Source organism: Melanotaenia boesemani, chromosome 15 (genome assembly GCF_017639745.1).
Source record: "Melanotaenia boesemani isolate fMelBoe1 chromosome 15, fMelBoe1.pri, whole genome shotgun sequence".
NCBI lineage: Eukaryota > Metazoa > Chordata > Actinopteri > Atheriniformes > Melanotaeniidae > Melanotaenia > Melanotaenia boesemani.
Genome location: NC_055696.1, coordinates 23043602 through 23069840, shown reverse-complemented (window position 1 = coordinate 23069840; position 26239 = coordinate 23043602). Strand labels below are relative to the sequence as shown.

General features: G+C 39.9%; 1 protein-coding gene across 4 annotated transcripts in view; it reads left to right on the top strand.

The window, feature by feature from the left end:
* The window catches only part of robo3 (roundabout, axon guidance receptor, homolog 3 (Drosophila)), a 205275-nt gene extending 191447 nt beyond the window's left edge, over window positions 1-13828 (top strand). For 3 of the 4 annotated variants that reach the window (XM_042008552.1, XM_042008553.1, XM_042008554.1), the window contains 13 exons: window positions 425-549; window positions 683-866; window positions 1817-2065; window positions 2960-2999; window positions 3203-3342; window positions 3422-3703; window positions 3850-3997; window positions 5829-6047; window positions 7050-7249; window positions 7389-7496; window positions 7947-8114; window positions 10097-10239; window positions 12968-13828. In XM_042008552.1, coding sequence (XP_041864486.1) covers window positions 425-549; window positions 683-866; window positions 1817-2065; window positions 2960-2999; window positions 3203-3342; window positions 3422-3703; window positions 3850-3997; window positions 5829-6047; window positions 7050-7249; window positions 7389-7496; window positions 7947-8114; window positions 10097-10239; window positions 12968-12979 — 2018 coding nt within the window. In that variant the 3' untranslated portion in view covers window positions 12980-13828. The remainder of the gene's footprint in view (window positions 1-424; window positions 550-682; window positions 867-1816; window positions 2066-2959; window positions 3000-3202; window positions 3343-3421; window positions 3704-3849; window positions 3998-5828; window positions 6048-7049; window positions 7250-7388; window positions 7497-7946; window positions 8115-10096; window positions 10240-12967) is intronic. The other variant, XM_042008555.1, reaches the window with a different exon arrangement.
* Window positions 13829-26239: the final 12411 nt, after the last annotated feature.

The window sequence follows — 26239 nt, the reverse complement described above, 5'->3', positions numbered from 1 at the left end:
CTCTCCATTTAGGGTTAACTTATTTCCTCTGCAATTTCAGTTCATTTATATTGATCCCAGTTTTTCCATTAACTGATTTCTGCAGCCTGGGGTTTATATTGGTTGACGTAAACTCTTGATTAAAAATAATCATAAAAACAGGTGCAGACGGTTCTTGCCATCAACATAGACTCTGAATTGACTTGAGTGTCTTAATCTGGCAAAAAAAGAAAAAAAAACATTAACTTTTGCAGCTCTGATAAACCTTTATTTCCTCTCCTGCTACGATTCACTTTCATGTTTCTTAATTGGTTTTATGTCCTCTTTTATTTCCTTCAGCTGTTAATTACTTATTTATGTATTTGTACATGTTAATAAATACCCAATTTGCTGCACACAGGCATGTTGATGAGAAGATATTTATGCTTTCCCCCACCTCTCTTAGTCCCCAGTGCCCCACCCAGAGCTGTTAAAGTGGCAACGGTGAAGCTAAGCAACACCTCCAGCATCAGCGTCTCCTGGGAGCCTCCACCCAGTGAGATGCAGAACGGTGTCATCCAGGAATACAGGGTAAACAGCACACCTGAGTTCTGACACACATCTGATTCATGAGCAGAGGTTTATAAGACGACATTATGAGCTCAGTGTCTGCAAGCATAACCACAACACAGCTGTTTAACTGCTGTTCTGTGCATTCAAACAGGTTTGGTGTGTCGGCAGTGGCACCGACAACCAGACGCGCTACTACATCAACAAAACTCTGGACGGTGACACACTGTCCACGGTGCTGAAAGGCCTGATGCCCGGCGTGCTCTACCAGGTGGAGGTGGCGGCAGTGACCAGCGCAGGCGTTGGCACTCGTAGTCAGCCAGTGTCTGTTCTCATCAGTAAGTCGCTTACAGCTGGAGAAAACATGCAAACAGCTGTCAGAGCTACGACACTTTGCAGACATCTTAGCAACAGTTTTCAACTTTATAAAGATCTTTGTTGATCAGCTGCTTTTTGGCCAGTCCGTCATTCTGACCATTTACAGAGAAATTCGTTTTTTTAGCAACTTAACACTGACCTATGAATTATTCAAACATAAAGCACTTGACTGAAGGGATTGATCGTTTAAGACACAACATGGAAACAAACTAATTTAAATTGGGTCTTGGGACACTTTTTACTAGCTGCCTGTCACAAAGACACAAAATAAAACAGAAAATACAGTTTGTGGATCAACTAGATGATTCTCAAAGAACTATTAGTATACATGGTACAGGGCTGATAGAGCGATGAATCCTCCCCGGAGCCATTATTGAAGGAGTATGGGATCGTCTGTACAGAGAACAGAATAAAAGGCTAAAAACGTCTAAAGAAAAGCTTTGAAAAGTCCTTCAAGAACTCTGGAGAACTATTCCTGGAGACTACTATACCAACATTTGACTTTCAAGCTTTTTAGAATTAGACAAACTCTGTTTTTTTCCTTATGTACTTAATTTATATTAATGTTTGTACGTAAATTGTTGCATCTTTTTTCAGTTTTTCTGACAATATGAAGAAAGTGCAGGTGGTTCAAGACTTTTTATTAGTAGTGTACTCTTAGACCATCAGCAAGCTATACAATGGTTATTGTTCATATATTCATTGTCCCCACAGAATTACTCCCATTGACTCTCTTTATTTCTTGGCTTTTTATTCGGTGCGTAATGTTCAGATAGTTACTGAATTGTTCAGTAACATTTGGTGGAGACATTTGTGTTTCCCAGCAAACACATCGTCTATTTGTTCCACCAGACATAAATAAAGTGAAGATTTATTTTTGCCTCTCCCCTGCTTGCTTTTCTTGCCTCAGAGCTGCCAGCTGAACAGCCCTCCATGCCAGGCGGCGGAGGCGGCAGTGGCACCGGCGACAGCGGCGAGGAGAGCAGTGTGAGTCTGGCTGAGCAGATCACCGACGTGGTCAAGCAGCCGGCGTTCATCGCGGGCATCGGCGGAGCCTGCTGGGTCATCCTCATGGGGTTCAGTGTCTGGATCTACTGTCGCCGTAAGAAGAGGAAGGAGCTGAGCCATTACACCGCCTCCTTCGCCTACACACCAGCAGGTCAGGAAGACCCTGGAAGTTGATATTACTGTAGCTAACCCGAGGCTAGCTGTGTCTGCTGACTGAAATCAAGTTCTGTGGAGGTGGATTCTAGTTGCTGCTTTTGTTGAAGCTTTTTTTTTTCTAAACTATATAAATAAAATAAGTGTCGCAACATAAGCTGCACATGGCTGAAAGTTGAGCTTGTGCATGCATGCTGCAGATAAAGTCACTTTGTTGTTTAGTGAGTCTGTTTTCTGCAGCTGCGACTCTTTTAGAGTTGATTCACATGAACCTCCAACCCAAAAAAAGGTGCATTTTCTCTTTGCACCACTTCAGTATCATGAAAAGTAAATTCACTCTTTGTAGATTTTGCAGTACTCCTGTCTAAAAATCACACATCTCAGGCTGCTGGAGAAAGCTTCATTTATTCAGAGCCTGTCCAAAGATGCAAACTCTCTGGATAGTCATTTATGCAGAACCACTGAATATATTCACCTTAAAAATTCTGTTTTGCTTGGAGAAGCTGCTCTTTTGGTTTCCACACTCAACATCTGCAAACAACAAATGAAAGTATTTGTTTGGGATATCAAGCATTGCAGATAGGAATGCATACAGAAGTAAAGTGCCCCTCTTTAATTTAACATTGACTCTTCTCTTTACCTCTAATAGCCACTGACTTGTTCCCTGGTCCGTTCGTCTGTAAACAAAAACTGGAAAAGGAATCACTATTTTGAACTTGATAAAAAAAAGAATTTGCTGGAGAAATTTGCAATGTGATTCTCAATAAATAAAGTAATAGAAAAAAGAAAAGTAAATCCATGTTTTAAGTCTGTCCAATGAGGGGAAACAAAGCTGGATTAATCAGATCAGCCAGTTTTTTTCTCCTTTTAATTTTTTTTCATCTTCTTGCAGTTGGTTTTCCTCATGGGGAAGGATCAGGACTCAATGGAAGGTAGGATTTTTATCTCACAGTTGGACTGTGTCATGGATCTACATTCTGTTGCCTCCTTTTTTAAATTCCCCCCATGTCCTCAACATGTTTCGAATCTTTCTTTCTGAGCACGTGCAGCTTTTTCTCTGCTTCTCTCTGTTTCCATCTGGATAGTCGTTTTCTGTTGCACCCCGCTTTCAATTAATGCCAGAATGTCCCTGCAGGCCCGGAGTGCTGGGAGGCAGCATGGGTAACTACCCGTGGCTGGCAGACTCTTGGCCCACCACCAACCTGGTCCACAGTGGTAAAGAGGCCGTCAACTGCTGCACAAGTAATCATGACACCGCTGAGAGATACTACAACGGTAGGAATGCCTCTTCAGTGTGTCTTTGTGTTTCATAAAAAATAAAACTGTGTTAAATCCAACTTCCATCCTCGTCCAGAAGCCGGCATCTCAAACTACTTGAGTCAGACAGAGAAGTACAGCATGGGAGGCTCCACAGAGGGTCCCATCTACAGCACCATTGATGCAACCAGCGAAGACCTGCACAGCTTCACTTATGCCCAAAACACCTCCACCACTCCTTACGCCACTGCCTCCATCATGCCCTTTACCAATCAGCTGCAGGCACCGGCTCACAGCGGCGAGCAGCAGGATGACGGACACTGGATCACCCAGCCTGGACCCTCCGGAGCTCAGTATGCACAGCCGGACCGCTGCAGTGGTGAGACCAGCGGGGTTTTCTTACTTTTAAAAGAAGCTAATAATCGTTTCAGCTGCAGCTCGCTGGAATATTCGTCATCCCAATTTGAGACAAAGCCTTTTTCTTGAAGGAATTATTGCGACTGTCCTGGCTTTTTTGTTTTAAAGGTAAGCCCAAGCAGAAGGCGATGGGTAAAGCTGTCAAGACTCCGTCTCTGACCTGGATGGAGGCTTTGCCCCCACCTCCTCCCGCTGGAGAGCTGGAACAGTGCGAGCAGGATGAGCAACTCCCAGAGAATGATGACATGGACATAGGGTGAGGAAAATTGCCATTCCCAGGTGGTCCCGCTGCAGACCTCATTCCTCAGGTGTCTGTGCTCATAGCCAATCAAATTTGAGCATGTGTAGATGGCTGAATGAACAGTTCAAGCATTCACTTATTTTACATTTACTGTCTTCTAAATTCAGTTTCTAAAAAGGTTTAAGGTGCGAAGTACTTAATTGTTCATGCAAAATGTCAATTTTTATCCAACTTTCATAAAACAGGCACTTTGGGGCACAAAGTCACTGAACTAAACTAAAGGAATTATATAGTAACCCTGCACATGTTTGATTTATGTAACAAATATAATAAAATATATAAAGCAAACATTTGCTATTCCTAAGATAACTTTACAAACATTAGAAATAGACTCCAGTTTCTTCCAGGAGATCCATTGTGTTCCCAGGTCAGAAAGGGTATATAATCCCTCCTAGTCTGCTTTTAGAGAAGCAACAAGGAGGCATCATTAATCAGATGCCTAAACCACCTCAGCTGACTCCTTTTAGTGCAGAGGAGCTACCATCACTCGTGAGCAAGATCCCAAGATACTTAAACTTTTCCTCTTGAAGCAAAGCTAACCTTGAAAACTCCTCCCAAGCCCACTTTGAGGTGGCAGCCTGTGGCTCCTCTCCCAGGCCTGGCTCCAAGGAGTTGCCCTAAATTTGCTTTCCAGGGTGAGGTTTCTTAACCATCCTGGTGTCTTTCCATCAAGGTCTATGAATTGCTCTTAATCTGACCCCTCCCCTGAGACCACTTTGCCTTGGGGCTAATATCCCAACATTAAGATGGCAGTTCACAGAAGACTGTACATAGTAATTTAAAGAATGAGCTTGTGAATACAATAATGAAGGTCATCAGGCTCAGTCTAAGCTATCCGGCGAGGAGCTGAAACATCAGGAGCTGCTGCTCCTCCATTTTTAATGGAGTCCACTGAGGTGGTTCAGACATCTGATTAGGATGAGTCCAGGTCACCTCCCCTTGGTGGTTTTCAAGGCACATTCTTCTTGGAGGAGACCCCAAGGCAGTGTCATTAGAGAGAGGGGTTTCTGTGTTTCCATGACACAAAATAATGGAAGAAAATGGATGGATGGATGGATGGATGGATGGATGGATGGGCGGGCATATGGCCTATACAGTTTCAATCAGTGAGGTTCAAAGCTTTTAAAGGTTTGTAAAGTAATTGTTCATTAAAGGTAAAAAATAAATAAAAGGAACAACATTATATGCCATTTATTAAAGTCAGACTGATTTTTTTTTTTAAAGACTTTTTAAAATCCTTTACTGTATCATTAAAATATAGGTGGCTGCACTCCTTGTTTCTCACCTCAAATCCTTTTAGAAACTAACAGTCAAGGACAGTAAAGGTAAAAGCCGTCCACTCGGCTCACAGTCCATTAGGACCTCTACCCTCCAAGCCTCCTCTTTCTCAGCCACACATCTATAAATACGTCAAACACAGCTTAGACATAGCCTCACCTCCAAGAGACACATAAAGTATCAACCCCAACACGGTTCTCATGCCTCCGGCCCTAACAACTCGATTATCTCAGTCTTGGTCAATTGCTTTAGTCATTTAGCTGTTTTTCTCCCTACCACTCGCTGTCTGCAACTTTAGAGCAGCAATACCACCCGAAATGAAGCTTAACCTCCTGCAGTTTTGCCTATGGAAAAAAAATCGAGTGTAGCCTGAAAGAACATCATTAATCTTTAGGTAGCTGTGTTGTTGAGCTGAATTTAAAAAAAACTAGGGGACAAACCAGCTGCTCCTCAACGATACGTTGTACACTTCATCATTGATCTGTAAAAGTCTCCTTTGTCCATGTAGCTCGGATGAGGAGTGGTGTCCACCCCTCCCAGAGAGGACGTACCTGATGGAAGGATGTGAGGACTGTCCCTCTTCCCCTCAAAGGAACAACGCTCCCTCTCCGACCACCTCCTACAGCCACCAGTCGACCGCAACGCTCACTCCATCACCCCACGAGGAGCCCAGAGCCCCCCAAGACCTGCCCCGCCTCAACCAACAGGAGAGCCAGCAGCTGTCACGGTATGTGAACAGGCTTGTGTTCGTATTTAAATTCAAAGTTTTCAAACTTTATCAAATGTACCATGATTATGATTTTAAAGCACAGGCTTAAAGCTCCATCTAATAAATCGTCTTGTTTAATTTGAGATTAGTTTACGTAAGGATATTCTGAACTGAGCACAGTTTTGTCAAGCTTGACTGATGAAAGGGGGTGCTTTTACCCCTTGAACCCTGTGCTTGTTTTTAGGCCTCTTATCAAAATAAAAAAAAAACTAAGTATCTCTGAAACCACAAGGTCTGTTAGAATACCTTTGAACTCATAAAAAGAGATTTAAGATGTTAAATATAAGTTTTTGTGTCACTGGTGAAGAATAGATGAAAATGGCTCATAGCACAAAACAAAAAAAATCCCTTTTAAATGATGCAGCTGTAGCTCTAAACCTCTATCAGATCATAGTATAATGTGTGAATATTAACTCTGCAAATAATACTTTTTACTTTCTTGTAAAGTACAAAGTGTCTTTAACAATCAGTGAAACCTTTTCATATTGTGTTGGGTGGAACCAATAAATCTGAAAGCTTCCTCATGGGTAAAGAATTAGCTTCATTTATATTAAACTAAACCCATTTTTATCTCCCTATTTTATTATAAATGTCCCAATTGGCAATAAAACTGAGGTATATTTATTTTCATAACAAAATTTGACAACAAATTTCAGATTCATCAAAGCAATTTAGGGCTAAGTTACGGAGCAAAGCTTTTTATGACTATTTACGACAGCCCTGCTTAAATAAACTCAGTGTAACAACTCGATTGTTAGACATCATACGGCTGAGCCCATGACCAGAAATTAAATCATCCAAATGAACAACAATGAGGCAGACAGCATTTCAACTCATTTGTTTAGAAGCCAGACATAAATTATTCTGCCAGTATAAAAGTTTCTCCTGTAACATTAACCTCACTCCTCACAACTCAGCCGCAAAATTTAGCCAGTAACACGTTGCTCTTACTTCCCTTAGCAGAAGGTTACCCTGCGGTCCAGTGCCAGTTCCCCAGGCACTGAGCTCGCTGCTCACCCAGTCCAACCCCAACCTCTCCGGCCAACAGCATCACGGCTCATCAGAGGTTGGCACGCTGCAGTGCCAAAGTCCTGCCCATCGCTGCCTCCACAGCCAGGGGCCAGCTCTGAATGAAGACGGAGTCAGCCCCACCACACCCGGTAAAGTGACTGGTGTGCTCATGCATATGAATCCAACACAGCCATCAAGATGCAGAATTGCAAATGGGATGATGACATGTAAACACGAAGGGATGCAACGGCCCTGTCTGATTGTTTGTTTGTCTTTCTGCTCGTACAGTGCACAGCCGCTCCTCCCCGGCAGATACATGCACTCCTCCCAACCAAAAATCAAGAATGAAGAAAAAGGTGTCCAAGACTTCAGCATACAGAAGAGACATCCAAGGAGGTGAACAGATTGAAATCTCTGCTTTTCTTAGATTCAGGAAGTGTTTGTACCAGGGACAGTTTGGTTTTGGAACGATGATATAAAGGCATGTTTGGAAGGCAGATATGCAACACAATCTAAGACTGAAAGCAGCAGGTACCAGCTGGAGATCCGTATTATGGATTGAAGTTGTCGTCTTAGCTACAAAATCATTTTTTTCTGGACAAGCCATATGTTTACAAGAAAAGTATGACAGATCACACACTGGGACTCTTATTTTAACAAGCAGAACATTTTTCATTAACTCAGATTTGCATATTTGCTGGAGGTTAAAAGGTATTTGATGTCTTTTGATGAATGGCAAAAAAAAAAAAAGTTATTCAACAGACATTAGCCAATTTTAGGAAAATTGACTTCATTACATTTCAAACTTTTCTCATTCATGTTCTCCTCTTCACTTCTGGCCGTTAGACCTGCCTCCGCCTCCAGAGCCCCCTCCAGAAGAGAGCAGGCTTCAGGGCCCCCAGGGGTGCATGGAGGCCAGCAGCACGGCAAACGGCACTATGTCATCCCTGGAGAGGAGCGAATACAGCAGTAACAACCACCAGCGAAAAGGCTCAGGACAAAGACACGCCGACAGTAAGAAGCAGCTTCTCTGTGTCGTATTTCAGTCATCATGTCAAACGGTTTAAACTTCGGTCAGAGTCCGAGTCCATTCCTTACAGAACAAAGAAGTGGAACTAAAAATAACACATTATTTTGTATTGCTAAATTCTGTGAAAGTAAAATGTGCATAGTTGTAACCACAGTCACACAAAGCCTCATAATACTGTTTCATGTTCTGCTGCTACACTGCAGTATTTTTTCCTGTATTCAGAAGCAGAATAACATGAAACAGACTGAAATGTTTTTACTTATGATTGACAGTTATGTCATTTATATCAAGATGTCCTGTCACAACTTATTGGCTATAAATAAAAGCAAAGCAAGGGTCTGAAAATCCAGAATTTTTTTTATTTAGCTTTTCTTGCTTTTTGATTTATTATTATTTAAAATCAACTGTTTAAAACATTTTTAAAAAATAACCTAAAGCTGTCTTTTTTTTACCATCTATCAGTAACATTTAAATATTAATCATTAATTTACATTAGGTGTTTAAAGGTGCATTAAAGGTTTTTAGCTATCTAATCGTAACCAGTCAGAAAATCTAATTTTCTTTTCTTTTATATATTGTTACTATAAATTGTTAAAATATTGATGATGTTTTTACAGAAGCCGAGAGCGACCGTGCTTTAACAATCATTTTATCTCGAGATAACAAGGATAGTTTTCTTGATACTATCTAAGAATTTGTTGTTATGTTGAGTTAACTGTTTAATTATCTTCAAAAACTATGATTATGCAAAGCTGTTAAAGCAACACTACAGAACTGTCAGATTTTCTGACTGTGGCACCCCCTAATGACAGCTAATTTGGCATCAGTCTCATTCTGTCTCTTCTCTGTGCTTTCTCAAGCCAGTAAAACAAAGTCTGATGTTGACTCGTCTTGTCTCTTGCTCTTTTATATCTCTTTCTTTTATTCTCCTCCTCTGTTAATGTTGTCTTGCATCTTTTTAATGATTTAGCCATAGTATGCATTCAAAACAGCCAGTGTGTTGATATCTAGTTGCTGGCGTGTGCAGTGCTGTAAAACAAACATAGCTGTCACGTGATGCGCTGGGCTGGAAAAAGATGTTGTATTGTGGGTTTTCTCAGCCTCAGGATGTCGCAGGGCAACAACAGGATCAAAAAAGTTTATAATGATCATCAAAACGAGTCAGAAGCACTAAGTTCTTCCATTTAGCTTTTTTCTCTTTCAATTATTACCATCTTTTTCCCCCTTTCATCTAGCTAGCTAGCTTTTTGTTTTATTTATTATATTCACCTATTTTTCCTTGTTTTGTTTTGTTTTTTTATGTATGGACCATGTTTTTAATTTATCATAGTATCACTTAGTATTACTGTTGGGAAACAATGCAATAAGATAGCCAAGCTAGCTCTAAGTTAAAATGGAAAGACGTAACTGTAGTGTGGTATCTGTTAAAGATGTTTAGTGTTGAGCCACGTAAATTCCTAAAAAATGTGATGTGCGTTTTGTATGTTCAGAAATTTGTTGCAGCCCTATAGTAAAATATAATTTCACAGCTTTGAGATCTGAGATTAATTTTTGTTAGCAAAGCATATTAGTGTTAGCATAATATGGCTACATGATGTGATTAGCAAAACATTAGCTAAATTCTGGGATAGTGGCACAGCTTCTTTATTTGTTGGTGCTTTTTTTGCTTTGTTTTCATTGATTTAACTTAAATAAAATCATTTTCTTGAGCATTTGATCTTTTTAAGCTTTTAGTAAGGTATTTGACTATACTAAGTGGTAAAGTTGATAGCTCTTAACTGTGCAGCAGTTAGAAGGCAGAAAAGGCGCTAATGAAAATGTGTGGCTTCATAACATGAGTGGGTGACTTTAAGTGTAGAAAATGCTATTTGAATATTGCAGCTAAAACTTTAATGAACATTTCTTTTCTAGAAAGACCTTTAGAGCATTTTTAATAGTTTTCTCTCCCTCATCCTCCCCCCAACAGATGAAGAAGTGATGCCGTACAGCAGTAAGAGCGGCTACCTTTCCAGAGGTCAGATGTCCAGTAACTGCTCCACCACAGGGAGCTCTTCATCTAGAGGCTCTACCGGCTCTCGGGGGCTCAACTCCGCCAGGAAACACAATGAGGTATAAATACAACAATGTTTACAATTTCACATGCTGAGGGCAGCTTTGTGCAAGGAAAAAAAATTTGATGTTATATACAAAAGTTTTCATCTCCATATCATGACTCGTACTCATGCAGAAACATCACGTGAGCTCATACACATATTTACCATTACCATCTACTAGCTTTACAGTACGAAACAATTAAATGTACACGCCCACCACTCTCTCTGGAGTGCACTTCTGATGGCACACTTCACTGTGGGAGCACTCCTTTAAATGCACCCCCTGCAGGCTCCCTGGTGACAAGCCGGGGTCTCTTATTGCAGAGCAAGCTGTGCCAGTCGAATGGAAAGCTCTGCAGGGAGTTTGTGTTAGAGAGACAACATTTACAATGTTTGACATTGCAGTAGATCAGCAGCTCGCTGATGTGAAGTTTAAATCGAAGGCCCCAAAGTGGAAGAAATATACAATTGAAATCTAGTCTCTCATATAGCATCATTTTACCAAAAATTTGTTGAAGGAATGGGTTAAACAAAATATTATTTTAAATTTAAGCACTTGTTGCTACGATAAATATGTAAAAACACAAGAAAAACTCAAATTTGTTATTTTTTGGTAATTTAACCTTTTAACCTACATAGTCATGGGTTTCTGAAGCATCTTCATGCTTTCTTTTAGTACCGTAGTTGTTAAGTTTAATGCTGCAACCCGAGTCGTCACTAGAAAGCCACCGTGTGCGGAGACAGAGGAGGACGGCCCTGTCAGGGGTTGCATCTTAACAAACATCTGACAAAGGAATGTAGCAAGGCAACTTGTAAAAGTGACAATCACATTTTTCACTTGCTGTGCTCATTCACACAGACAGGACTTCCTTGTATCTCATGGTACCCTAGGTCACCTCCCACGGAGCAATAAGGAACATCCCCAGCCTTTCCTCCAAGTGCCCCCAGCTGACCCTTGCTGGCCTTTTCATGCCTTCCCAGGGACATGAAAGCATGACCCTTCTTGGCAATAAAGTTTGAAGTGTTTGTACAGGAAGTCTGGATTAGGTTACTTCTTCCTCATGTGGTGTTCCTGCCTGCTATCTTCTGGCCTTTGACCCAGGCGGCCAGTCTGGATGGGTAGGTGGGGAGATGTTCTCTGACCTGTTAAATTGGCTCTGAAGCTGAGAACTAAAGGACATCTATATTACTGCCACTGGAATAACTCCAGTTACAAAAGGCCTGAATGTAGACTTAACAGGACATGTATCTCAGTAACAGTAAATGGAACCTCTATTCTTACAGACGTCCACACAAAAATCTGTCCATGCTTTTTCATCATGGAAATTGTAGTTTTGTCTGACATTTTTCCAACTTTGTACTTTAGTTTGGGCCTGAATCCTTTTGCTGGCTCAGGAATGTTTTGCTGAGGTGTGTTATTTCAGTCATAAATCCATCTGTCAGCTGTTTGTACAGTTACAGTTGTGCTCTTAACCCTTTAACAGCCTGCTCTACCGTTTAATAAAGGCAGGTTTCAGTGAATATAATGAATCTGATTAAAAATTTGTGAAAATAAACCTTCCTGAGCCATCTCTATCACTTGGTTTGGGTATCTAATGCCAAAAGTAAGTGTTAAAAATAATTTCATTTCCAGCAATTACATAAAACTCAAACACTTGTCCACAAAATCCAACGTGCATATTGTGAATTAACCTTTAATAATCCAATAAATGTCTTAAGAGTTTGTGCAAACTTGTTTTGACAACCTCTCTACAGTGAAGACCTCACCTTTTTTCAGCTAACTCTCCTCACCAGCCACTTTATTGGATAAACTTTATTGGACCCCTTTTGCCTTCAAGACTGCCTTAAATATATAAAATATCCGCCACATAATCACACCACCTTTGATCCGTGCTTTCATGTTTATGCCACATTCTGAGCCCACCATCTGAATATGGAGCTGAAATTGAGACTCATCAGACCAGTAACGTTTCTCCATCTTCTATTGTCCAGTGTTGGTGAGTCTGTTTGAATTGTAGCCTCAGTTTCCTGTTCTTAGCTGACAGGAGGCTCCCGGTGTGGCCTTCTGCTGCTGTAGCCCATCTATTTCAAGGTTGGACGTGTTGTGTGTTCAGAGATGCTGTTCTGCAGACCTTGGTTGGAACAAGTGATTACTGGAGTTAGTGTTGCCTTTCTATCATCTCCAACCAGTCTGCCCATTCCCATTCTTCTTTTTAGACCATTCTCTGTTTCTGAAATACTCAGACCAACAATCATGCCACGTTCAAAGTCCCTTAAATCCCCTTTCTTCCTCACTCTGATGCTCAGTTTGGACTTCAGCAAGTTGTCTTGAACATGTCTACATGACTAAATGTTTCGAGTTGCTTCCATGTGACTGGCTGATTAGCTATTTGTGTTAACATGTAATTGAGCAGGTGTTCTGGGACTGGGAATCCAGAGATGAGTGTGTATGTTAATATAGCTTCATTACAGCTACCAAAGCTTACAGCTTAAAAGCTTGAGCTTGAGGGTGTTTAAGCATCCTCTGGGACACCGTAGAGAGATGACATCAGCGAGTGTTCAGACTGTTCTTACTCTTAATTTGCTGCTCATTCTTGGCTCATTCAACTTCAGGATCAGAGTGTGTATTCAGATCCTGTGTCTATGGAGCAAGATGGTGTTTAGAATATGTTGTTTCATTGCGATGAATCTGTTTTAAAAGAGCTTTACCATGCTAACGTGAAAACACTTTTCTCTGTCTTTAGGCGATGAGATAAGGACTCCAGTGGTTCTGTCAGTGTACTGCACCTGGGATGCCTCCGTTACTAACCCCCTCTCCCCTTCTCATCTTTTTACCGTGAACACGAGATAAAAAGAAGAGAAGCCAACAGTTTTCAGGAAGCTAGACGTGCTGCAGTGACATTGCTGTGAAAGAAAGAAGAACAGACTCCTACATTCTGATTTTTCATATAATTATTTATGAGTTTAATTCACCGGCCTTCCTTAGTTTGTAAATACCTCTGTCTGTACTGTTCTGTTGTGGACTCTGGATACAGGGAAAGAGACATATATTGTATTTATGAGGATTAAAAAAAACACAAATGTAAAATAATAAAAAAAAAATGTCTGTTATTATTAAAAAAAAGAACGTCTTCTTGAATGTGCCAACTTTTTTGTCTATGTATACGGTTTTGGAGAAAAAAGCATTAACTACTGTTGCACTCTTGTTGTGATGGCAAAACAACAGAAATCTGAAGCACAAAAAGTGTTTGCTGGTTGAGAGGGGGGAGGTTGGAAAAGGAGTGGGAAGGACACCTGTAACCCCCCCCCTCGAGCGCTTCCCTGCTGGGACCCCTGCATCCATGTAGTCCGCTATGAATGTCAAACTTTTCTATGTTTCCTCTGGATTCTCTGCAGCAGTGTGCCAGCTGACAGACAGGCTTTATGAAAGTTTGATTGTAATCCCCACCCCCTCCCCCCCTTGTCCATCTGAGAGACTGTTTGCTGCAGTTATGAGACAAAAATTTTCATATACTCTCTAAAAACCAACAAAAAAAAATGTCTGTGGACTGACTTTTTGTACTCTTGTTGTTTTGTAAATGTACAATAAAAATTTGCTGATCAAAGTGTGTAGCTGTATTTATTGGGGCTGCATTTTACACTCTGAGGTGCATATGTTCAGACAAGCAAAATAAGTGAGTAGTGTAATCTGTAGTGGAGCCTTAGGTGGCCGGTGCCTGGTGGGGTCGGTGGCTGCTGATCTTGGCCCTGCTGGGGCCTGTGCTCCGTGACCATGAGGGGCTCTGGCTGGAGCCTTCCTCTGCCGCCCTCCGTGTGGGTCCTGGGTCGTCTTCGTGGCTTGGGTGGCTGGGTTTTGTGTTCCGGCATTGCTGCTGATCGCCCAGGTCTCTGGGCCGCCCTGGTCTGCCTACTCCATAGAGACGTGGTCGCATTTGCAAGATCTTGTTTAGGTTTTATTTGTGTGTTTGTGGTAATTTGGTTGCTATTGTAATACATGTTTGTTTATTTATTTATTTTGTGTATTTTTTTTTTGTTTAATTAGTTTTTTTGTTTGTTTTGGTTATTTCTTTCTATATTTATTCATTTTAGAAACTCCTGATGATTGTCAGCTTCGCTTTCTTGTAAAAGTCATAGAGAATTCTGTGTTGTGTTTCTGTACACGTGCAGCAGCTAGTTGTTTGGTGTTAGGTTGGACTGAAGGGCCGTTGCTTCTATCTTTTGTGTCTCCTCTTTCTTTTTTCTACTTTTTGCTTCTGTTCGCTACTCTCCTTTTTTTTGGCCCCTCTTTTGATTTCCATAATTTAAACTAAATAAACAAAATTATATATATATATACATAATACTCTGTTTCTCTCAGTTGAGACAACTTCACATTAAAATTTGTTCCTGAGGTCAGAAAAGAAAGGTTTTATTTTATTTTTATTTTTATTTCAGGCAGTTATATTTACAGTATAAAAAACAGAGGAGACATGCAAGTCTGTCATTATTGAAACAAGGGACTGTGTCAAGAAAAAAATAAAACAGTTTATTTCCTTAAAGGGAGTGGGAACAAGAAAACTTAATTTAGAAAAACCAAACAGAAAATGTCTTTAAATGACAATTTCCATGTTTCAGGTGGGAATCTACATAGGTTTCACATATTACCATGAAAATGTTCCAAAACCAGATTTCCTCATATACAAAATGTATTGTACAAAACCATGTGGGGTCATATGTGAAACAAAAACGTGTGTTTTTTCCCATTAGGAGTAAATTAAGAAAAACAGAAGAAAATTGTTTTTATTGAGGAAATTCTTATGAATTCAGAAAAAAACATCCATTTATTTATTAATTTTTTTTTTCTTCTTTACGTCACCCAGTTACATAATCGATTCATTATGATCTAACAGTACAAAACTTTTTGAGCATCTTCTTTGTTATATTGTGTTAGCTGATGTGTTGTGGATCATGTTGAAGCTCAAGTTTGAGCAGGTCAGATGATGCAATAGTTAATGGAGGTGGACTATATTGTAGCCTCAGGGCCCAGGGTGGCTTTTCCTGCCTCAGGCATGACTTGCAGATTGCTGTACACTAGAGGAGTCCATCTAGCTTGAAGGAAGTGGAGCAGCTCTACTTTGATGGATGGATAGAACAAATCCCAGTGTCTGGATGTGCTAAGCTTGCATGGGCAAAACTCATGAAGCACACAGCTGGACTGGAGACTGGATAACTGATTACTTATGCACTCTCAGGTTTTCTGATTTTGTTTGTTTTGCAATTAATAATTATTCACACCTTGAATGTGGGAAACATGTTGTTTGATCAAATTATACGAACGCCACAGAAATCATAAATTACTCATCAATATTTAGCATAACAGAAAAACCAGAATGTAAGAATATAAGAAGAGAGGAAAGTTCTGTAGAATGATGAAACAAAAATCAACATAAGAGGAAAGCTTGTATATAGAGAAAAGAAACGACTCAGAACCAGAACTATAGCACCTCATCTGTCAAACATGGTGTTGCTTGTGTTGTTTGGCTCTCGGTGGAACCGATACACTGACATTTACTGATGATTTCATAGCAGACAGAAGCAGCAGGTTAGATGCAGAGCTGCACAGAGGTTTTTGTTATACTGAGGGAGTCATATGGAGGCATTTCTTCATTCATGTGGACAACTGTCCTAAACATGAACAAACCATGAAAATAGAATTTTTGATCTCAGTCATACCGAGGTGGAGATGACCTGATTAAGACCAGACAGGAGGGGGAATAAAGTGATGATGAAGGTGAAGGCCTCAGAGAGTTCAGCAGCAGAGGAAGATGCAACATGCTGTTCAGTCTAAACATTTCATTGTGTTGCCGAGCAGAAAAAACGAGCTACATCCACTGATCTAAGATCGGTGGGTCTTTAGGGAAGCTGAAAAGGGTCATCCTGTTCTCACAACCACTAACATGTTCTCTGGAGGACATCTTCAAAACAAAAACAAAGTGCCATGCTCTAATAAGTAATGCTGGATCGCTCATTCTGGAAGAGGTGGAATGATGCATTTTAGAAGTTTTACTTTTTGCAAGGAAGAGGTTTCTGTTGATGCATCTTTCTTGAGGCAGGTGATGTGGAAAGGTGGTTGGAAGGTAAAAAGGGCTCCAGAGATCAGCTTGATGAATAATAAAAAATGTTTGTTACAAAAAGTCTGGCATCTAAAACAGATCTGCAGAATCTGTGAAGATTCTTGTCCGAATTGTGGAGAATCCCACTGACCGTCTGGATAAGTTCTTTTAGAAACACAAAGACATTCCTAAGTACACATCTTGACCAATCATGAAACTTGCATACAAGAGACAAATGACTGTGTATGTGCAGTGTGTAGTACTGACCAATACTTCTGGATCTATTTGGAATCATCTGTATGAAGGAAAGACGCTGTATTGTTCTGCATGACATCATTTATTCACATGGATGAGGAAATTGCACAAAAATCACACATTCTTGTCACACCTCCCCTTCTCCAATTTTCAGGGACCAATTAAATCAGAAACGTTTCAGTTATCAACAAAACAGATCAAATTTAGGCCACATCAAGACGTCTGTGGTGTTTGCATTTCATTATAAATCCCACGGTGGTGAGTTTAATCCGTGTGAGGTAAACAGGAAGGAGACATTTCCAGCATTTCCCCTCCATTAAGAGTCTTTACCACCCATCCTCCTTAACTCGTCTTCTTTTGCTGCACTATGGGAGGGAAGTTATCACAGCCAGAGTTTACCGAACAACCAAAGTTGTGTGAATTCTCTGATATGTCCTCAACTCAGTACATTGTTTTTACACTCTGTTTCTGTACTGTGACAACTCTGTGAGAGCTGTTGTTCCTTTTGTTAGTTTTTCTCACATTCTGTTCTTTAAATTGGGCCTAATGATGGGATTCCCCCCACCCATGTACTCACTGGCCACTTGTTACACCTTGCTGGTACCAGGTTGGACCTCCTTTTGCCTCCAGAGCTGCCTTAATTCTTGGTGTCATAGATTCAACAAGGTGTCTGAAACATTCCTCAGAGATTTTGCTCAACATTGACATGACAGCATCACACAGTTGCTGCAGGTTTGTCGGTTACATCCATGATGAGAATCTCCCGTTCCACCACCTCCCAAAGCTGCTTTACTGGATTGGTGTATAGACTTTTTTGGAGTCCAGTGAAGTCATTGTCATGTTCTAGAAAGCAGGTGGAGATGATCTGAGCTTTGTGACATGGAGCATTATCAAGCTGGAAGTAACCCTCAGAAGATGCTACACTGTGGTCATAAAGGGATGGACATGGTCAGCAACAATACTCAGGTAGGCTGTGGTGGTTAAACCAGGCCACAGTGGTAGTAAGGGACACAAAGTGTGTCAAGACAATGCTATTATACCACCACCAGTCTGAACTATTGATTTGTGGCAGGATGGATCCATGCTTTCATGATGTTTCCACCAAACTCTGAGCCTAGCATCTGAATGTGGAGCTGAAATTGAGACTCATCAGACCAGCAACATTTCTCTGTCTTCTATTGTCCAGTGTTGGTGAGTCTGTGTGAATTGTAGCCTCAGTTTCCTGTTCTTAGCTGACAGGAGGCACACAGTGTGGTCTTCTGCTGCTGTAGCCCATCTGCTTCAAGGCTGGACGTGTTGTGTGTTCAGATGCTTTTCTGCAGATCTTGGTAGGGAAACAGTACTTATGTAAGTCCCTGTTGCCTTTCTATCATCTCCATCCAGCCTGTCCATTCTCCTCTGATGTCAGAGAGCTTGAAGCTGTGTATCCAGATGCAGCAAACGGAGCTATACCAATGGAAACCTTCAGGACTTTGAACAGTATAGTTCACGTGCGACCAGCGACAGTAACAAATAAGAAAAAGCTGTGATATGTTAGATAGCCTTTCAGACCAACACCATCTGCTGTGCAGCCTCTTCTTGTCTCTTTCTAAGAATTTTCATTATTATGATCTCAGTATGTTTGCTTTTGTCTGAAACTGATACCAGAACTCGGACGTAAGCCCTGAACTCCACACTGTCCTCTAGTGGATGCATTTCTTGCCAACATAAAGGAAGGATGGGAGCATGTAAGGAGTGATGTGTCATATGTATGTTGCTATTTATGTTCATAAAAGGAGCATAAATGAGGCTTACAAATTATTACTGTGTCAGTGTTTGATATCTTCAGCTTGGATCAATGCTATTGGCTCCTTGATCATTGAATTAATGTATCAATGATCTTTGAAATTTAAGCATGACCTTCATGCACTGAAAACATCTTTCACCAAACATTTCTGTTGCTTTAGAGTAAAAATTGACTAAACCCGTGAGAACGATGACCCAGAAACAACCATGATGAATCTGGCTGCTGAAAGGCCGACAAGACTCATTAATAAACTGTGTATGCCAATATAAGTTTTTATAAATTTTTAGAAAACACAAGCACAAAGTGCACTGAAGGATTCTACATTAAATCTATGTTTGAGATATATTTAATTTAGATTATTATGTCAGTGTGTTGTACAAATGATCTGTAAACGACAAACTTGTTGGAGTGCCGTTATTCATTAAAAGCTTTAGTAAAACTCAGTGGAAATCGGGTGCATTTAGTTTCACAAAGATTAAGATTAATAAGGGAACTGCCTGGTGAAACGGTGCATTCACACATTTGTGCTTTTGTCTTTACACCCAATTGCACGCCTCTGCCTCCTGCAGCATAAAACCCCTGAAACTCTGCCTTATTACCGAAGTTTTCCTTCTTTAAAGCCTCATTCTTCCTCCAGCCTCACGTTGCATCGCGGCAGTGTGAGTGCTATATGCACTGAGGAGCATGAAATTGGCAGAGCTCTCTTTTCTGAGAGGGCATCGCACACCCCTCCTCATGCTGTCCACCTGAGACGAGGCATGGATTACCCTCCAGTGCTCTACAAGACTTTGGGCATACACAAACTCTCTAACTCACAGATGCATGGCCAGCTACACCCAAATAACCCTGAGTTGTTCTGCTGGTGCTCTGTGATCAGCTGGGAGGAGAGCGATGATATGCTGCACAAACCATAGACAGAAATGGATTAAAAACATTTAAGAATTTCTTCTTAACTGTTAGAAAACCCTCTATTGCTTTATGGAACACTCTCAAGGTGACACAAATAGTTGTATTTTTTATCAAATAGGGGCTAACTAGATTTTTATTGTTAGATTTTATTAAAACGTGTGTTTTTTTGTTTTTTTTATTAATGGGTTTCTTGGAGTGCTTCTTTCATGATGCTGTCCATTACACTTCAAATAAATTGGATTCAGTTCAACAAGGTTTCGAGGGTGCTCCAGCTTTAGATGAATAGCATTGTTTGTGAGGACTTAAATAATTCAGCTCAGACCTGATTTCACAGAACGACATTACACCACCGCAGCAGATGGAGTGGATTGTATACAGTCAGATGGTTACTTAACTGGATAATACTGCATGTGTCCCTACATCTCCTGGCTGGGGCTGATGAATAACACAACTTCAAAACGAAAAGAGGGGGGAAAAGCTGTCATTGCCAATTCCCTTTGTCTAAAATCCCTTTGCTGTGGGCACAATATGTGCTGTGATGGAACCTGGCTCAGTATCAGCACAGCCAACACCACTGATCACCTTTTAGAGGTGATTTGTTTCTACCCACAATACAACCCATACCCACAATACATCTCCTGGAATGCAGGGCCAGTACACATCACTGTCTTTTCTGTTTTCTTATTTTTATGCACGAAGACCCTTGTTGTTAAAATGAAAAGCAAAGTAGCCATTTAAAAAAAAAGAGAAAACCGTTTTTTAGTCCCAAACTGCAATTTTTGTTTTTATCCATCTTCTACTGCTTACCTGAGGTTGGGATGCAGACTTTCCTTCCCCTAGCTACTCATCCACAGGAGTCCTGAGGCATTCCAAGGCCAGCCAAGTACCCAGAAAAGAGGAATAGTCAGAGATTTCTTTTTTTTGGTCCAGAGTTGGATCGGTGCCAATGCACACCATCAAACTATGTGTGAAGTAGTGCAAATTAAACTAATCTTGTCTACATCACTCAAAACATTTTAGACTTAACTTACATTCACCCATTTAAAAACATTTAAGTAGAACTATTTTTCCATCACACTTTCTTTGAGAGAAAAAATGGAGTCCAAAGGTTTCCATGCTGACCTGATTATGTCATTTACAAGTTGACGTTTACAAGGACTTTTTGTCCTCCACAAAATACTTGTATACATCAACTGATTCTGCTACTGAAACCAAAATGTTTGATATTAGTAAGATTCTGTAGTCAGAACAGAATCCTTTTTTTGGTCTTTTGATCAGGATGCTGCTCAGTTATAAAGCTGTTAACCTATAAGAGCCCGACGTGACATATTTTTCACATACATTTTGCTTCAATTTAATGCATAAACTTTGCTCAAAATCCTGTTGAACACAATTTGATACTTGTCTTCTGTTCCCTAATAGACACCCAAAAGCAGAAAACCATATTATAATATTTTTAATGTATCACATGGTGAGAAATGGTAGATATCCCCCCAAAAAACGTTAATTTTTTGTTACATTTTGTTAAAGGACCAAATAAAGACCTTATATTTAAAAAATTGGACTTTTCTTACCATTTTTTCATGGATCGGGCCTTAACGGGTTAGTGTATCCTTTTAGTTTTACATGATACTGAAGAATAATTTGATTTTTAATCTTAAATTAGAAAACACAAGTCCAAATACTTCCTTTTCAGTGTTTTCAGTGACCAGCTTCATTTTCTATAAAATATAAGCAAAGTTGATGCAGCAACATACTACAAAAAAGCAGGATCATCATGTTTCTCTTTGTGTTTCGACATCAACTTTTTAATGATTCACAAACTGAAGATACTGTTGCAGTTTTTCAGAGGCAAGGCAGTTTATTTGTATAGCACATTTCATGTACAGGACAATTCAAAGTGCTTTAGATAAAACAAAGGCATTACAGATATTTAGAAATAGTAAACGGCATCAACACATAATCACAATAAAATAATAAATTACATTAAAATGATGAAAAGCAAGATAAATTAAAAAAAAAATCTCTCATTCTCTCATTCATCCTGAATCCAAGGTTTCAGTTGCTCCACAGTCCATTCTTGTTTTTGTCTGATTCCCCTTCTTCATGATGCTCCACATATTGTCACTAGGGTACAGATATGGACTGCAAACAGGCCAGTCAAACACAATCTGTGTGCATGAATCCACACTGTTGGAAATTGTGCAGAAATAATGGCTAACCTCACAGGAAAATGCATCTTCATAATGGCAGCATATGTCTCTCTGCAATTACATCCACTTGTACATTAATGGTACCTTCACACAAATGAACCAGCCATGCCATGGACACTGATGCACCTCCATACCATCACACACGACGGATCTTGTTTATTTAAATGCTGGTAGCATGCTGGTAAAATCAGCCAGTTTAGTTTTTTGTTTGTTTTTCCCCCAAAGCAGCTCGCACTAAGGATGATTTCACACACGACTTCTTGTTTGTGTAATAGTTTCAGGTTATATTTCTGGATAACTATAAAAAGGTTTACCAAGTTACTTCTGAGCCCATGTGGTTATATTGATGGTATTGGGTTATTGCTGGGTTCTAATGTAGCATTGTCTGAGGACTCAAAGACCATCCAACTGTAGTTTTTGTCCTTGGCTTTAACACATTAAGATTTCCTCAGATTTGCGGAATCTTTTCAAAGTATTCTGCTCTGTAGATGCTGTAAAACCCATATCGTTGCAATTTTTAAACTGGTAAAAGAATCTCTGATGGAGTTTGACACAAAGTGGCAAGCCACAGCCTATCCTTGCTTGTAAAGACTAAACCTTTTTTATACCCAATCCTGGCACCCTCACCTGTCACCAGTTACTCTGCTGATGGTAGAATGTTCCAGAGCGCTGTTACTGGTTCCCTTATAGATGTTTCTGCCTCGTTTTGCTTCTCAACCAACCTTTTTTTAAAAAGTTTGGGCTAAAATTGAAAACAAAATGTTTCAAAATGTCTTTTTTTCTTATTTTTTAAAGGATTAAAAGTGGTTGACATGAGCTAAACGTGTTATTTGGGACTGCTGCAGCAGGAATCTCATGAGGTCAATATGAACATTTAGTTTGGGCCGTCATTAAGACATGGACTGAAAGAAACAAAGCGAGGAAAGCACAGAAAGTAAAACAATAGGAAGATTTACGTTATTGACCTTCTTCAGCGTGACCCAACACCCCCTTACCCTTTGCATGTTCCCCATACTTCCCTCTATCCTCCCATCACCTCCCTGCTTTTCTCTCCCTGAGCTATAAATCACCTCACTCATTCATTCGGAGGGTGTCACGGCCAAAACGCCCACCGGGCTCGAGGGAAGAGGGGGGCCGACAGCCTGAAAAGAGTGTAGAGACACATGGAGAAAAGAAAGAGGATGGCCCGCTTTAAGGCCCTGCTCCCTTGCTCCTAAATGCAAGACACCAATTTCCATGTTAATTTGTTTTGTGACAGGGGAGATGGATGTTTGCGACTTTTTGGCTGATGATGTGCATGCATAAGGGAGCTCAAATGAAGCCATTATGTTGACAGCGAGGTCGCTGAAGGTAGGAGGTAGATTACTGTGTGGGCTGTGACAAAACATTTAACATTTAGAAAATGGTACTAAATGATCAGCTTCAGCTAAAATAGAGAGCGGGGACATGTTTGGAAAATCTAAAAATACAAGATGAGCAGAACTTGGGGTTCTGATGAAGCTACATGTTAGTGATGGTTTTCACAAAGACAGAGAGAGTGGTGTGTGTGTGTGTGTGTGTGTGTGTGTGTGTGTGTGTGTGTGTGTGTGTGTGTGTGTGTGTGTGTGTGTGTGTGTGTGTGTGTGAATCTGGCTGTGTGAGCAGCAGAGCAATACTGAAGCACGTCACCCATATGGCTGTTATTGATTTCCAGTTAATTGAATGATTACCACTTTAGCATGCAGCACCACAGCTAACCACTGCTGTCAGTCACTGGAAATGTGCCTCAGTCACCTGAGCTGGTGCCATCCTGACCATGTATGTGTGTGTGTTCACGCCACACCAACAGCCAGATGAGCACAGCTTCTTCTTAAGATAAACTGTAAAAGTAATATTATATGTATATAGTCCTACAAATACTTTAACCCTCTAACAAATATTAATTTTATTTAAAATGTGTGGTTATAAACCTGTCTGAGCCATCTCTACCACTTGGTTTGTAATGCCAAATTTAAATGTTTCTTATCCCATTCAGTTTTCACCATGTCACTATATTTGTTATTTTATTAACTGTTGTCTCAAGCATTTGTTAAAACATCTATTCTCCCTATTATCCATAAAACATTTTTTTTCTTGTTTTTCTCTTTCTGCAAACTTTAAAAGGGTTAAGTCTCACATGCGTGTGCAGTGTTTTAATGTATATACTTTTTATTTTATTTGCATTTTATTTTAAACTAACATTTCAAACAAAAAAAGTGAATATTTAAGACAGAAAATCAAAGTTTCCAAAGTTGATTAACCCTTTTGTCCATAATAACTTTCATAATATTGAAACTTTCACAGCATTTCATCAGGATATTCAGCAGTGTTTGTTCTCACAGCTGTTTCATTGTTTTAACATGTTTATTCCCTGTAGACTAAATTTACTTCCTCTTAATTGAAAAAACTTTTGGAAAGTTTTAACCCTGAACATTATTTGAATAATTTTAAAATTGACCAAGACTCAAAATTTCAGTATTTTCAGTTTAAACAGTGTTTGTTGGTTTTATATGAGTGGATTTGGTCATTTTTCTTGTGGCTTTTATACTTATCATATAATGAATATAATTATAAGCATAATGATAGTATTGCTCTTGTCCTGGTGTGGCCAGCCCGGACATCCGTCGCTCTCGCAGATCAGAGCCTCTGTGCTGTCTTTCAGACCACCCTTTTCTAGTCACTACATGTCATCTACATCTTCAATCTGTCAGTGGTACATGACATTCAGAGATTTATCCTTCCATGATGGTTTCGCCTCCTCTTCCTTTATGCTGGGTTTCAACTGCCTGAGCCTTTCCCTAGGGGGCATCTTCCAGATTTTATCAATATATAATAGTAACATAATATAATTACTACTCTTGCATTTTTGTGGAGTGCTGCTGTTTTATATTTGTTGTAAAAAGCTTCTCAGCTCTGGTTTTCAGCATGAATATTTAAGTGTTAATATGATGTAACATCACTGCTTTAACTATTTTCTCCTCATGTTTTACTCTATTTGTGGTTTTGTAATCTGTTTGGCTCGATACCCGGAGGTATCCCATTACTTTCACGGCTGCAAACTAACCTCATTTCCTCACAGATCTTTATTGTATTTTCTAAATTCAGGCGCCAATACAATAAATGGATCAAAATAAATCCCCAGGGCTTGACGTATGAAAAATAGTGGATTCAAACATCCATCCTCTTTTAACTGATTTGTCCTTTTCACAGCAGCAGGGGGTTGGAGCTTATCTGAGCTGACATTAGGCAAGAGTACGAATACCCAGCATCTACTTGCAATTTAAAATAACCAATTAAGCTAACAAGCATGTCTTTGCACCATGGGAGGAATCCCACACAGGAAGGCAAATCCCACAGAAAGGCCCCAGCAGAGGTTTAAACCAGCAAATTTCTTCCTGAGAAGGGACAGCTCAAACCACTGTGTCTCATCGGGACACGATTTCACAACTGCAAACACAAACATGTTGCAAATAAATGCCACAAAGTCCAAGTTGGTGAGTTGGTCCAAGTATGGTAAACAAAGTTCCAGCCAGTATAACTTTACCTGTGGTTTAATGCTTTGGGTTCAGTTACAAAGTTCAGTTCACAGTAAGCGGGAGCCAAGGTGGAGACGATCAGACACAAAATACAAACCAAAATAAGACCATTTGTCCAACAGTCAGGACATTCAAACACAGCTCCAGGTTTTTGCTGTGTCCCTGCTCCAACACACCTGACTCAAATTACTGAGTCATTGTGCAGGACGTCATAGGCTGTTGGATTCATTTAATTTGAGTCAGATGTGTTGGAGCAGGGAGACAATGAAAACCTGTGAAACTGACTTCAGACACCCCCAATATAAGTGAACATGAGGTACCTCTAGTCCTTCAGTCCCTGGATGTTCACTGGAGCAGGATGTAATTTCCACCTCTAATCAATCACCATCTCCTTTATTTTGCTGGTATTGATGTGGAGCTTTAGTTCCAAACCAGTCGACAAAGTCCATGATGACTTCTTTGTACTCCAGTTGGTTTCCCTCTGGATTTTGAATGATTTTGAATTTTGTCCTTTAGTACAGGAAGCACTGGACCATCCTTTATGAAAGGGGGGAGGATTCTGTCCCACAACTCTTCGTGGTTGAAACTATTAAAGCTTGTTTTCATTTTGTTGTATTTACTGGGACTTGTGAATCATTATGACCACATCTTTCCCCCCAAAAGAGTGTGACATCTTTCACTTTTGTGTTTCTTTACTTTTCTGAAAGATCAACCTGGACAATAGGGTTTTTTTTTATACTAAAATGTCAATACATTCTCTGTGAAAGTACAAGATGAGAACACAAGTCAAATGATTACTTGTGCTTGTTTTTGTGGAATAATTGTGGTCGGAGTGCAGCCATCTTTTCCTGATTCCTCATTCATTTCTCCTGTCATCTTTCCTTAACCTCTTATTTTTTTCCTACAAAGCCACAGAAAAGTCCTCAGGAAAATTGGAGGTATTTTTTTCAAACTGTTTGACAATACTTTAAAATAAGCAGAGCTTTTAAAAACAATTTAGCTGCAGGAAGAATAAACTGACTGTGGCTCCTGTTAGTTTCTGGTTGTCATATATTTCCAGTTTTTTTTTTTTTTTTTTTTTATTTATTTAAAACAACTTAGTTCATGTAGATTTTTGGTAAAAGTGTTGTGAGTTCAAGTAAAATTTTCTCTTCAGGGAAAAGAAAATTGTCTTTAAAGTGCTCACTAGTTCAAATATGAAGTTTTA